A 15,376-nucleotide genomic window follows, 5' to 3' on the forward strand; every position below is an offset into this window, starting at 1 on the left:
CCATTGATCATAAACCACTTACTTGACTTAAAAGTAAAAGATAGATATGTATGTGTGTGTGTGTGTGTATATATATATATATATATATATATATATAAGGGCATGCATGCGTTGTACTCGATCGATCGGTATAAAATTAAAAATATATATGTTGCATCTGTAAGCATGCATTAGACTTGCACATGATGTTTGGAACACATGAGTTAGTAGTGGGCGTTAAGGATGATCATTAGCAACTGATTAGTTTCATAGCTAGAAAACCCTTCAAATTATATATAATATTTTTTTTGAAGAATATATAATAAAATAGAGATCATATTTACACCTACCTTCGGCCATCATGTGTTGGCCAGTTGTCCACTAACGACATAGAATATTGTTGTACGTACCATTATTAATATATTATCAATTATATAATATTATATAGATATATGTATATATATATTATATATCAACCACCAAGAATAACATGGGAAACAGTAAATTAGGAACAAAAACTAAGATAAAAGCGAGACTTTCCTATGCATCCTAATTACAAGGAATTAATAGGTGTCACTTCTCCCCAAAACATAGCAAAAATCTAAGAATATATACTTTCTTGCTACGCAAGATGGTAACAATTTAATATATTTATTCTCATGATCTAGTAAGCATCATTTCCAACTCAATTAATGGTATCAAGGAAACAACCTTGCATTGCTTTAATTTATCCGGCCTTTCAGGCATGATTTAGCTCCCCACCAATGAGCATTCTACAGATATTATATATATATATAAGACCGAATTATGTATTTTCTTAATTAGTGCATGTACATTGTGTCAGCTAATCAAGGATTTAGTTGAAGATTATATGCAGATTCTCCACCTGAGAAAACTTTCTTTTATTGATATTGGGATGGGCAGTAAAGACCTAATTCAAAGCAAACTAACTCATATTAAATTTCTCGAACTAATTAATGCCTCATCACTTCATGAATTGGATGTCATCAAACGTCCCATGGGAATCGAATCGTGTAGTTCCAGATCATGATCAGGTGGTATCATGTGCAGCTTTATAAATTAGTACATGAGTTGTATCATTAGTGGATCAAGAGCTGCTAAAATAAACATTTTCTGGCACCTAAAATGTCAGTTTTAATGATCATTAATGTGCGTATTTTTGGGATTGCATATTTGCATGCATGAATGCCATGGTTTAGGTTTTCTCTTTCAACTCTGATACTGGCCCTAGCTTCGATCTCTTCTACTGTGGTAACTAACCCGATCCATTCATGATCATGACTGTTTCGGTCATGATCTATATCGACTAGCTAGCTATGATATTCAAAAGAACATCCACTTTTTTCTGTACATTATAAAAGAATACCCACTTATAGCAACTTTAGTCAAATTATTCTAAATTAAAGACATGTGTAACCAGCTTTGAGATAAATCAAATATACCTTAGTATAAGGTCGTAATCATGATACGAACCTAAACTTAGTGCTTAGGATGGACATATATATATATAATTTGCATAAATGTAGCTAGTGGGTAAGAGGGTTTGCAAATGGAATACTTTTGAATTGATTTTGTTGTTGTTGTCGTTGTTGTTCATGCACTGAATTCTCCCCATCTTGCTTTTGTTATTTTAATTCCTTCACTACTAAGGGAAGAGACTAAATGGGAGGTATCTTTTGACTAGAAATGAATCGGAGATTTTCACTTTTCCTTTTGTCCTTAGTTTAGCTTTAGGAAAAGGTACTGGGGATGAGAAGGAATGGCGAAGTTGGAGAGAAGTAATGGGTAGGAAGACAGAGATGGGGAGGGAGGAATGAAAAAGCTACTTAAAAAGGAAGAGGGGTACCTGATCGAAGGAACAATGCTTTTGAGATATGCATGTTTTCCATCAGCGTGTATTTTGTGTGTATTGCAGATAAAGGTCATGATGATAAAGTGGAAGCATAAGCTAGTGCAATAAGCTTTCTTGCTTTCTTTCTTTTAACAGATGTGACGAATAGACTGGTTTACATGTCTAATACATTTAAGCCTTGCAAACGTGGCAATTCTCTCTCTCTCTCTCTCTCTCTCTCTCTCTCTAGGGGACCATTCGATCCACTAACATACAGCAACTATTCTTCCATATGGGTGGCCATATTTATATATACGAAACTAGCTTTTGTGGGTTTAGAACGGCACCCACTATGTTTTTCTTCTATAATATATATATATATACATATATATATACACAGTATATATATCTTAAAATTGTGCAATAAGAAGTTAGTAGTAGATCACCACTAATCTCACCAAAATAATCCATCGATCTTATAATGTAAATCACAAGCGTAAAGTGTTTAAATTACTGATAGATCTGCAGGAAAAATGATGAATAAACCAGTACCGAGTGAAAGAGACACAGAGCCTAGAAAAAGCAAAGAGGGACGACGAATTAAGGCGGCTGCTTAGATGGACATGAAGAGCTTATTCGATCCACAGACTTGAGAGCAAGTAAACTGAAGCCTGCAGGCAATACATATATTCCAAAAATAGAGCCTCGATCGGACAGGACCATATATAATTATAAGGACCCGGCCGATATATATTGCCTTGAGCTTCAGTAGTAACTAGGCCCAATTAAGCAGTACTTCATGAGTAAGCTAGCTTAGGATGTGGGAAGTTCACATACAAGATGGACGGCTAGAGGAATTAATTGCAGTACTCTAATAATATTAATGAGGATAAAGTACTCTTCGGATTGAGTTGTACTTCGGCTCATCACCATGATTATTGTCACATGTGTAATTGGGTGGGTCTTAAGGTTTGATATTGTAGGCGTACGTACGTACGTGGATCAGCCCTGCTAGGTACAACTGCCCATGCAGCATCATTGTGCAACTGACTGACACAATCTCGTTTTTTATTAGTATATCTATAATTTCCTTGCCATCAACTTTTATATTTAAAAAATAAAAAATTTAGTTGGTGTTGTCCATTCATCTACAATTTACAATCTCTAAGAAGAGCCGCCATACGATTCTAGTAAACTTCTAGTGAACCAATTTTTGAATTGTTGTTAGAGTGAAATTAAGGAAGAAACATTTCATTCTTTCCATCTTTAATTTTTCGCTGTTAGTGTGAAACTCTTAGCATTTCATCTGAGAAGAAAAGCACCATTACTAGCTATCATTCTTTTTGATAAAAAAAAAAAAGAAGGAAAAATACTTACAGTCATTTCTGGCAATGAGTTCAAATTTTAGAAAAAAATCTTTGATATAATCTACAGCTACACTACCTACCAAGATAAGAACAGGAAGATATATATTTATGTGGGGGAGAGAGAGAAAGATATTTGTTTAGGACCTGCTTCAACTAGTTAGAAGCTACTCTGAGTGATCTGGAGAGATGGAGGAGGAGAGGTACCTCAGAGCTTTGATCAAACGAGAAGAAAGGTCGGTGCATTCTTTATGCAACTAATTAATTATTAAATGTATTTTTTATATTATATGTAGATCCCGCAAATAAACTTGCAGATTTGGATTTGAAGATAAACCTTCTGGAACTTCCATCATTGTAATGGAAGAACTCGATTGGTTTCTAAAGGAGAAATCAACTGGTGCGAGCTCATCCAGGGTATTGAACTTACGGGATATTAAACTCGTGTTGCACCAAAGAGAGAGTGAAACTATGAAATCGAGAGGAAGAAAGAGAGAGGAAGAAGAGGGCAGGAAAAATTTGACAGAGAGAAATTGAGAGAATGAAATGAAGAGAGAGGTAAAAAAAAAAAATTATCATCCAATTTTGCAGAGGTTTCCCCAGCCAGATGCAAATAGAATTTTCCCCTCAACTATATATATATATATATAGAAAGCCCAAAAAGGAAAATACCCAATTCAAAATCTGTCCCATATATATAATACATATATAGTCGATCGTTCTGATCTCATGTGTTGAGTATATGTAGGACATATATATTCATGTAGGCCGTATCGTGTATATATCAATAATGAACCAAGCACATGACAACACGGGCTAGCTGTATATATGCATGATCAATATTTATACAAATGATTTTGTAGTAAGCTGATCATCATGAGTTGTATTGATTATATATAATATAAAGGCCAGTCCACATATTAATTTTATGCTGGCCGGTCAACTCCATGTTGTTTAAATTTTACCATCCTAGTTAAGGGTATAAATGGTCCGGTCCGATGAATCTTCAATCCATAATTTTCTCTTGACTAGATCAGATTGAACATTCATAAGGACCGGACCAGTAGCTATCGGTCCGGTTGGTATGTTAGGTCTGGTATAATTATTTTATTATTTTTCATCTTTTTTCTTCAAATAAATTAATAACAAAATTATTTAAATTACTAAATTAAAATTAAGTGAATTATTAATAAGGATTATGTAACTAACTCATTAAAAAAATATTTTACTATAATTATATTTACGATGTTGATAGTTACTATTTACTGACTTAGACTTTACTCTTTAGTATGCATAATTATTAATTTTTTAGGTGGAGAATGGTTTTGGAGCTGAAAAATCAAGAAATAGTGAGTTCGCTCGACTGTCACTCGACCTAATGCTTGAGTGAAGCTTTAACTATGAGTTCGCTTAAGGTACGCTCGACAGTGGGCTCGAGCAAAGCTCAACCTGTGGGCCGTAAGTATGCTTGAGTCTCATGCAATAGTGGATTCGAGCGAGACACAAAATCCAATATTCGCTCGAATCACGCTCGACACCTCGCTCGACCCAATGTGAATGAATATCAAATAATTTCATTGTACATAAATTATTCATGTTTGCTTGCAGCTTAGCTATTTAAAAAAATTACCTAATTATTTTAATTAAGTGTAAATAGTAGAGTATGCATGAATGTATGATGTATTAACTATTTACATATAATGACATAAATTATCACATGATTTATTATTAATTGATGGTATATATTATTTTATATTTTATATAGTCAATGATAATAAATTAGATAAAAATTATATTATTAATTTATATAATTATTATATAAAAATAATATATTAAATTATTAACAATATTTTTAAAAAATATATATAAGGGTTCAGTCAAATTCGATCCGATTCGGTCCAAAATTTATAGATCTCATGATCGAACCGAATATTTTGAGACCGAGAGTGTCCGATCCATAATTCGGTCCAGTCGATTTTGCCCTCTACTGCCCTTATCCTAATATATTAAATCGGATTTTTTTTAATTAAAAGTACGGTAGATGATCATCCAGAGACAATCATTAAATGCTAATTAAGACGGAAAAAAATTATATTAGAGACTTACCCTGAAAATCTAATTAATATTAAGATAGACCAATTACTTAAAGAGAAATATTAATTTAATGATGTTACCTGTTAAGACACGTACGGCCCGGGCCAGCTCAAGCTATACTAATTTGCATGCTAGCTCATTTAAGTGAGGCCCTTCTCCTCCTCCCAAATCACTCACTCTCATTCTCTATATGAACTGATCTCTCTTCTCGATCTTGGCGGACGCTGCATGCAAACATGGTGAGCGCTGAAACTGCTAGAAGTGTCGTCGGCATCATCGGTGTGTGCCCCAAAACCCTAATCCTACTTTTATTACCAGCCCTACCTAGCAAGTATATGATCTCTATTCAGACTGTCAGGTGCCTGGCCCTCTAGTCTCTCTCTCTCTCTCTCTCTCTCTCTCTCTCTCTCTCTCTCTCCCCGTTTTTTCCTTGATCTTTCTTAAATTCTTTATGTTTTGGAATCCCCAGAGACACATATACACGAGATTAATGTGACAATAACTTTGGGAGTTATATATAGTTCATGCAGATCGCCTTTATTTCATATATAGTGACCAAATAGATAATAATTACTAAGAGATCAGGGTTTTGTGCACTAATTATTAAGTTTGATTAATATATATTGACAATGATATTGATCTTATCTGCGCAGGGAATGTGATCTCCATCGGGCTATTCCTCTCGCCAGTGTAAGTACCTCTCTTTTATCTAATATCTTTCTCTATGTGCAGTAGTTCTTTCTTTCTTTTTTGATAATTAAGGCTGGTGTAGTACTGCTACTTCTAATATAGACTTCAAAGAGTATAACTAGCTACGTATACAATGAGATGCCTGAGTTATATCTTTCCCTAAAAAAAGAAAAAATCGATTTTCATACCAAATTTGTTACCCCCTGCATTAAAAGGAGTTTGAAAAATGTACGTGTACATGTCAGGCCAAGTTTTTATAGAATCATTAAGAACAAGGCAGTGGAGGATTACTCGCCGTTTCCATATATCGCAACAGTACTGAACTGCATGTTATGGATATTCTATGGCTTGCCAATTGTTCACGAACACAGCGTTCTTGTTGTGACTACCAACAGCGTTGGGTTAGTCTTGGAGCTCATCTATTTAGCCATATTCTATACCTACGCTGCTGGACAGAAGAATGGACGGGTGCGTACAGTACTACTTGCATGTGCCTTGCTAGCTAGCTAATAGAATTTCCAATAATACTGGTTATATTTGGGTTTATATATATATATATATATCATGTAATTAAATTGTGAAATTTGTGGTTTAATTTTGTCGATAATTTACAGAAGAAAATAGTGATAGGGCTGGCCATTGAGGTTGTTTTCGTGACCGTCGTCGTTGTCGTAACTATGCTGACATTACATTCTCACGAGAGGAGATCCATGATGGTTGGCATCATCGCTGATTTCTTCAACATTTTGATGTACATTTCTCCGCTTACAGTCATGGTAAGTACGTGCGTACAGTAGTATTCTCTTTTGAATCTCATAATTAATACGCCATCCTCCTGCATGCAAGATCTGTTCTGTCATCGTAATTAGTTTTCTTGTATTAAGTAATCATGGGTTTTTAACAGAAACAAGTCATCACAACCAAGAGCGTGAAGTACATGCCATTTTATCTGTCATTGACCAACCACCTTAATGGCTGCATCTGGACTTCTTATGCCCTCATCAAATTTGACATCTACGTGCTGGTAACTTCAAGTCCTCCTCAACTTTCAGCACCCTATATATATAACTTCATGATATTTTTAAGAATTCTGGCTATGAAAATTAAATGCATTAATTAATTAATTTGATCTGTGTGTTTCTAGAAGCTACATGATTTGTTTTGCACACGGAATTCAACCTGTACGTACGTACGTACGTCGTGTATATATATACAATATATATATATATACACATGCGTTTTCTTTTATAATAATTATTATATATTTTCTTAATTAACTACTACGTACGTACAGGTCAGCAATAGTATTGGAGCAGTCGCTGGAGCTGCTCAACTCATCCTATATGGAGTTTACAACAGGAAAACTCCAAAAGACGACGACATGATCAATCATGTTCGTACGAATCTCCAGCACTAGCTCAAACACATCGATCGTGATGATCTTATTCAGCTACTACTGAAAAATTGCGGTTACTCATGCGCGCGCGCGGGAGGAGTGCTAGCTGCTAGTTCTTACTTTTGTTTGAGGGGGAATTAAGCAACGATTTCTGGAGACTTGAATAACTACTTAGCAATTAGTATTTTGCCTTTGATGCATGTCGAATTCTATATTTTCGAGTACTTTTAATCGGATCTCGCAAATTAATTAACATTAGATTCATGGCGCTGCATGTAAGAGATAGATTCTGTTTTGTTCCTAATAAATTCAGTTTAACGTTGTCGTTTATATGACAGTACGTACTGATCATCATCTACAGCTTTTTTCTGACCAAATCTTTCTGTAATCCCCATTTTTACTATCAAAATTATAAGGACACTCGTCTAGCTTTATAGTACCACTAGACGAATAACATTGAGGCATCGTCGGTTTATACACAGTTTAGATGGAATATTTTGTTAAAATATAAATAAAATATTACTATAATATAAAATTTTCATATTATTTTTGTTTTAAAATTTAAAGTAAATTAAATTTTTATTATATTTTATATGAGAGTATGAAAAAATTGAAATAATGAGATGAGATGAGATGAGTTGAGATAGTTTGAATTTGAAATCAAGCCCTAATCCCGCTCGCTCATGTATTGGGTCAGACTTTCTGGTACTGTTGAAGCCGGCCATCCCTTATATATTTGATGAACGATCATGATGTCAATTTATTTTCTCTTATTTTATTTAATAATTAAATTTTTTAAAATTTTTAAATAAAATATAATTAATAATTAAATTTTAAAATTGTAAAATAAAAATTATATTCTAACAACATTTTATTCAACTTTTATTTTTTAACTCAATTTCAAAAGCAATTAATACTTAGGTCGAACAACTTGATCTCCAGACTCAATCTGGTCCATGTTATACTTATTGCTGCTTCTCTTTTTAGAAAAGTTAAACCCACGAGTGAGTACCCAGAGGCGGAATCAAAAAATCTAGTTTGGAAGCTAAGTTAAAAAAAAAAAAATCGGAAGACTAAATACTAATTTTTATATAGTCTATTTTATAAAAATACATTCTAAAACATAATTTTCATCAAATTTTAAAAATTTTGCTAGTTCCGCCCTGCGAGTCTCAATACAATTTTTTTAAAAAAAAATTTATTTAATAATTAAAAAATTATTTTTTAATGATGTTGTGAATTTTTTAAAATATTTAAAAATATAAAAAATAAAAAAAACCGAATAGTACTCTTGTCGGGAGCGATCCTCGACTACACCCTTGGTGGGTGTAGACGGCTCTTCCTTTTTAATGACCAGTTTAGCACAGTACGTACTCAGGAACACCTCAAAAGCAATAAGTAATTAATCGGACCAATAAGTAAGTTATAATCACATCAAAAGCAACTAAGTATTGAATCCTACATTTTGTCATGAACAATTAATATTAGTACTGCTATTTCTCCAAAGTTTTTTTTAATAATTTTTAATCATATATTATTCAATTCACATAACAGGTTTTAAATAATTTTATGTTACTTAATAAATATCAAGTACTAGTATCTCATATTCTAGTAGGTGAAATGTCAAAAGCATTTCTATAAATATAATAATAAATAGAAGATCATTTTTAGTACTTTTGCATTTGGTATAATGTCAACATCCACAACACATAATTAATTTGTTGGAATATATGTTGCAGTTATTAAAAGAAAAACAATACTAGTGTAACACTCGTGCAAAGTTAAAAAAAAAAAAAAAGTGAGATTTACTATTAAAAGATGATTTTTTTTTTGATAAATTTCTTTTTTTAAAAGACTTGACTTGCTTTGGACTTGAAATTATTATTATTATGATTATTTATAGCAGATTTTATGTTTTTATTTTTTAAATGATTTTTATAAACTTGTGCATTTTAATCTTATGCATGTTATTATTGGTAGGGAGTGTAATCGGTTCAGCTCAAGAGAGGTCACAGATCGAAAATTTCGGTCCATCATTTTTGTTGGACCAGACCATTAGTTATTGGTCCGATTAGGTCTATGAATTTTTTTTTCTCTTTTTGACAAAAAAACATTAATATAGAAAATTATTTAAATTAATAAAATTAAAATTAAGTGATCTTTCTAATATTTAATATATGGTTAATAAATATTAAATAATTTTATTATTTACATAATTAATGAATATTAAATAATTTCATTATATATATGGTCAATTGTGATCTATTAGATGAAAATTTCTTAATTAATTTTTACAACTATTATAAACAATAATATATATATATAATATTTAAAAATATATATGCATATATATATATGTATACACATTCGATCTCAATCGAGTCTGGTCTAGAAAATCACACCTCAAAACCGACACCAATAAGATTATCGGTCCGGACCTGTATTCTTACGAGTAATGATAGGCTTACAACTTATTCATAATTTTTAGACAACATTAAATATAATAATAGTTTTTATTAAATTTAAGTCCATCAAATTAAAAATCAAAGTCAAAATAAAAATTAAAATAATATTATTTTATTACATAATTCTAAACAAATAGTTATATAGTAGTGAGTTTATCATTTTTACACTGCGAGTTATGGGTATCAGGCGCCGTGTAAAAAATATGTTCAGAAATATATTTTCTTGAAAAAAGTAAGAATATCTGGAGTAATGGTTATCTTATCCGGAGCGTGAGGATGATGGCGGCCCCTAACAATCCCCAGTGACCATAAACCTCATCTGCTGCCTATCCTTTCTCTGCGTCTCTCTCAAAATCACGAACACTCCTCACCTTTTTCTGAGACCCTGATGTTCTTTGTCTTGTAAAATACTAGCTAGTTGACCCTCCTTCCCATGGCAGCCATTATCTTCTCCCCAAACATACCCACCAACCATATTCGCTTCCCATTTTCCCAAACCCACTCTTGGTCCCGCCGACTTGGACCCCGGTGTTCTCTCCAAAATCCTCAGCAACCTCTACTCAGCAATAGATCGGTACTTTTTTTGATCTTCTGTTCTTCCATTCATACGTTAAATGTCAATACAAATTTGCACAAAAACCTGAAGAATTCGTTGTCGAAATTGGTCGTTTAAATAGGAGTTACTAATTATTTCAAATATTGGGCAGAAAGGGAGATCTTTTTCCTTGAAAGAGTGTGCCATTTCAGTAGCTTTAGCGGTTGGGTTAATAACTGGAGTTCCTGCATTGGATTGTTCTGTAAATGCCAATGCAGCAGCTAGTCCAGTTTTTCCTGATCTGTCGGTGTTGATATCTGGACCACCCATTAAAGACCCGGGAGCGTTGTTGCGTTATGCGCTGCCTATTGACAATAAAGCTATCAGGGAAGTACAAAAGCCGCTCGAAGACATCACAGACAGTCTCAAGGTTGCTGGAGTCAAGGCACTCGATTCAGTGGAAAGGGTAATGTTTAAAATCCAATATTTTTTATTTTTGCGGTATGGAAGATGCCTCTGTGGATATTAATTGAGAATTGAGATATTAATTTGCATGAAAAATGTAGAATGTGAGGCAGGCATCTCGAGCCCTCAAGCAGGGAAAAACTTTAATTATATCGGGGTTAGCTGAATCGAAGAAGGACCATGGAGTAGAACTGCTAGACAAGCTGGAAGCGGGAATGGATGACCTCCAACAAATTGTGGAGGATAGGAATAGAGATGCAGTGGCACCTAAACAGAAGGAGCTACTTCAATACGTTGGGGGGTGAGTATTGTTGTACAAACGTTAAATTCTTTTTATTTTATTTTATTTATTATTATTAATTTTTTTTTTTTTTTTTGCAAGTGCAGAAATATCACTTATACATGCTAAAAATTGGTTTTCTTTTCTATTTTCTTTTTCAAATTTTAAACCGCACAAAATCCACGTGCCACTCAAAAGAAAAGCCCATTATGCTGGGTTTGGCCTCCAAATATCCATTATCTTTTCCCTGATTTTGCTAAGTTCAGCTCACCCGATTATGTGGTGATTACCAGAAATTCTTAAATAGATTTTCTGTTAAATAGGCAACATTTTTCATGGGATTTTGAAATAGCATAGGTTTGTTCAACAGTTTTAACGTTGAACTCAGTTTTGAAAACAATTTGAGTCCAGGTAGTTTTGTAAATAGATTTAGCATCAATCTTTGGAATACTCCATTTATTGAAATCAATATTATCAGTTTCTTCGACAGAAAAGTCTTCCTCATTGATAGTTTCAGTTTCAGGAGGTATACTAGATCTAGAACTAATAGGCGAATTATATCTAAACATCTTATTCATCTTGAAATCAACCCAAATCTAAACTTAATACTCACTAATCATGTCTTTACTCTTGTTCCTATTGCATTTCATAACACATACCCTAGCCAACCATCTCCCCACTCATGCCCTAAATGCTTTCTCTAGCAAAACGGGCCTTATAGACACACTATCTTATTTGAAAATAGCACTATTGTGGGTCTGGCCTCCAAGACAAATGATATGCTCTTACTGCAACCTCAGAAGATGCTAAACTTCATAATAGGTGTAGGTGCCAAAACAATGTCCAAGATTGAAAATGCTAGTAATAACAATGCCCTTGCTATGAAGGCTGTTCCTTCATCATGTCAGGGAACGATTATGAATTCTGAAATCTAGAAGAACTGAATCCCAATATTTTGCTCAAGAATTGGGAAGAACTTGTAAAAGTTAATCATCTTAAGATAAACTCCTCATATATACCCTTGTCATTGACTGCAGCTGAGATCTTCCTGGGGCATTGGGTTTCTGCAGAGTTGAAGAGGATATGGTGGATGGCTTCCCATATGAAGTGCCTGAAGAATACCGAAGTATGCCTTTATTGAAGGGGAGAGCAACTGTGGAAATGAAGGTCAAGGTTAAGGACAACCCTAACATAGATCAGTGTGTGTTCCGTATAGTTCTAGATGGTTATAATGCACCTGTAACTGCTGGGAATTTTGTAGACTTGGTGGAAAGACACTTCTACGATGGCATTGAAATCCAGAGAGGTAATGCATCTTAAAGTGAATGGATATGGAAGGAAATTTACATGTTCAACTGCCATGATTACCATCATCAACTTGGTTATTTTTATCTGGGTTGTGTCATTGCAAAGACACTTTCAATGATACAATTATTCAGGCCTATTTTACCCATGAACAAGCATAGATTCGCTATAAACCCTATATTGTGATATCTAGCAAATAATCTTCTTGTATACATCAGTGTACTTGGTTATTCCTTTTTGATATATATAATATTTTTACTTATAAAAAAAAAAAAATCTTACTGTAAAATCATACATAAAAATAAGTATTGCGATAGGTTTTAATGGACTAAGCGTCCATGATTTTTTGTATTGGTTGTCAATCATATTTAGGCGTCTCTTTTGTATACGTCCTGTGTACATGGGCTATGCCTATTGCTTTCATCAAGAAAATTCCTCATTACTTCTAAAAAAAAAATAATAATTACATATTCAAATTTCACTCATGCTCTGATCTCCCCTCTTTTAGTTTTATGTTTATTCATACTGCAACCCACAGATTGGAAGAATACTTAAAATTATAAATTATACCATAGCTACAAATTCCTATTCACTTATGTCTCTAAACGGCTTGGATGTTCCATTGGATTTGCTGCAGCCGATGGCTTTGTTGTTCAAACTGGTGACCCTGAAGGTCCTGCAGAGGGTTTCATTGATCCCAGTACAGAAAAAACCAGGACAATACCATTAGAAATCATGGTGGAAGGGGAGAAAGCACCCGTTTATGGAGCAACTTTGGAGGTAAGTTTTCCAAAACCATTTTTTGTTTGTACTTTCTAGAGTTACGCAAATGAGATGAAAGAAGAAATCGTAGGCAATAGTGAATATAAATTTAATGGAAATGATAGATGTAGTAGGCATCACCTCACTGTTTGCCATATCTCGTTTATGTACACACACACACACACACACACACAGACACACACACATATTCATGCAACCTTGATCATGTCCCCCTTTCATGAAATTGCTTTGGTGAGCCTTGTCACATGAGCCTGTAACCAAGTAGGGCATTAAAGTGGTTGGAGGTATGTAGGGATTACTTTGGGCTGAATTGGCGGTAGTTGATATGTCCACCTTTATATGGAGTCACATCTCAGCATGCCTCTAACCCCTGGGTTATAGGTGCCTCATCCACGGATTGCGATGTCACATTATCTAATTGAAGTCTTATTCTTATTCATTCTCGCCAGTTCTATTAAATCATTCGCATATCTATCAAATGTTAAAGCTTTTCCAGTCACTCTTAAAATCTGTGTTTACTAAGATTTCTTGGCCTGTTATATCATGTGTTTTGACAGGAGCTTGGTCTATACAAGGCTCAAACAAAGCTTCCATTTAATGCATTTGGAACAATGGCCATGGCCAGAGATGTGAGTATTTGAAATTCAACATTACTTACGCTAACACATGCAGTTCTTTTGTTGATCTGACATGAAGGTTAACTAGATGTTGGCTTGTAAATTTTCCTGACAGGAATTTGAAGACAACTCCGCGTCCAGCCAGGTGTTCTGGCTACTGAAAGAAAGTGAATTAACTCCCAGTAATGCCAACATATTGGATGGCCGGTATGCAGTGTTTGGTTATGTGACAGAAAATGAGGATTATTTGGCAGATCTCAAGGTTGGTGATGTCATAGAGTCAATACAAGTAGTCGCTGGCTTGGATAATCTAGTCAATCCGAGTTACAAGATTGCTGGCTAGCTATATTTTCTCTTCGATACTAACTACCGCATATGAGAATTTATTGATCATCACCAAATTCATTGATAAAAGTCATAATTTATGCGGTTCAAATTTTAAGTCGATTTTTTCATCCGGGAATTCTCTAATCGAATGGTTGATAGAATTTCAGTGTCTATGTTGAGATGGCTACATTCTTGTAAGATGGTGTACTTTTGCCACGAAGATATTCGTTTCTTGTTTGCTTAATAACAATGGTCGTACAAACTTCTAATAAGTAAATTATAGGCTTAAGAAAAAAAGGTTTCTATATTTGGCTCTGCATAGTCTCTGTGCTGGAGAACGATAATGTAACTGCAGCTAAATTTTCAAAAGCAATAGCAGACGAAGGGTCATGTATATCAAATCCAACAATGAACCTTGAGAGCTGTGGGGAAGAAAATATAATAATTTGAGGGCTTAAGTAAGAGAGAGTAAACGTATGGAATAATGGAATATGTTTTATAATATTTATTAAGCATTTAATTCTGTTTGGAAAAAGTTACGAGTAATGTTACTCATCATCTCAATTCTCATCATCTTATGATGTGACATGAGATAATTGAATACTATTTATTATATTTTACTTGTGAACCTATCATTTAATACCGTATTGTGGGATGATGAGAAGATGACGAGAAAAGAGATGATGAATACATTTACTCTTTCAGAATTGAGGTGGGAAGGGGAACATGAATCATATCTTGGTCCGATATATGGTATGATAATGTCTAGAGGTGAAAAAAAAAAAGATAAATCGGACCAAATTGGTCCCGTTCTAAATCGGTTATGTCCGATACCAATTTCATTTTTTTAAAAATCGGTCTGGGTTCCGATTCTCCTTTTTCTAATACCGGACCGATTCATATAAATATATATTTTAATTTTTTATATGATTTTTTATATTAAAGATAGTTTTTATATCTAATATATAAAATTATATATAAAATAATCTTGTATTATATGATAAATTACTAATTAAAATGACATTAAATTTTAAAATCCTATATAAATAACTATATATTATCATTATAGTCTATAGTATTAGTAGTTATACTAATACAATATCACTAAATATTATAATAGACTATAATATATCACTATATTATATACAATAGTATATCACTATAGTCTATAATACAATTATATTATATGTTATAATATACTACAATATATTATCACTATATTAT

The 15,376-nt window shown here is 33.4% G+C and overlaps 2 protein-coding genes across 2 annotated transcripts; both read left to right on the plus strand.

Moving 5' to 3' along the window:
• Positions 1-5,525: 5,525 nt before the first annotated feature.
• On the plus strand, positions 5,526-7,396 carry LOC121251204 (bidirectional sugar transporter SWEET6b-like). Its single transcript, XM_041150569.1, has 6 exons — positions 5,526-5,568; positions 5,943-5,979; positions 6,225-6,447; positions 6,594-6,755; positions 6,884-7,003; positions 7,274-7,396. The coding sequence occupies exons 1-6, from the start codon at positions 5,526-5,528 to the stop codon at positions 7,394-7,396; spliced, it is 708 nt and encodes a 235-aa protein (XP_041006503.1).
• A 2,345-nt stretch (positions 7,397-9,741) lies between these two features.
• LOC121249852 (peptidyl-prolyl cis-trans isomerase, chloroplastic) lies at positions 9,742-14,368 on the plus strand. The gene is made up of 8 exons (XM_041148674.1): positions 9,742-9,827; positions 10,074-10,414; positions 10,548-10,841; positions 10,942-11,141; positions 12,191-12,426; positions 13,063-13,205; positions 13,766-13,837; positions 13,941-14,368. Exons 2-8 carry the CDS (start codon positions 10,274-10,276, stop codon positions 14,166-14,168), a joined length of 1,314 nt encoding a protein of 437 aa, XP_041004608.1. The 5' UTR covers positions 9,742-9,827; positions 10,074-10,273; the 3' UTR covers positions 14,169-14,368.
• Positions 14,369-15,376: the final 1,008 nt, after the last annotated feature.

Source organism: Juglans microcarpa x Juglans regia, chromosome 2D (assembly GCF_004785595.1).
Source record: "Juglans microcarpa x Juglans regia isolate MS1-56 chromosome 2D, Jm3101_v1.0, whole genome shotgun sequence".
NCBI lineage: Eukaryota > Viridiplantae > Streptophyta > Magnoliopsida > Fagales > Juglandaceae > Juglans > Juglans microcarpa x Juglans regia.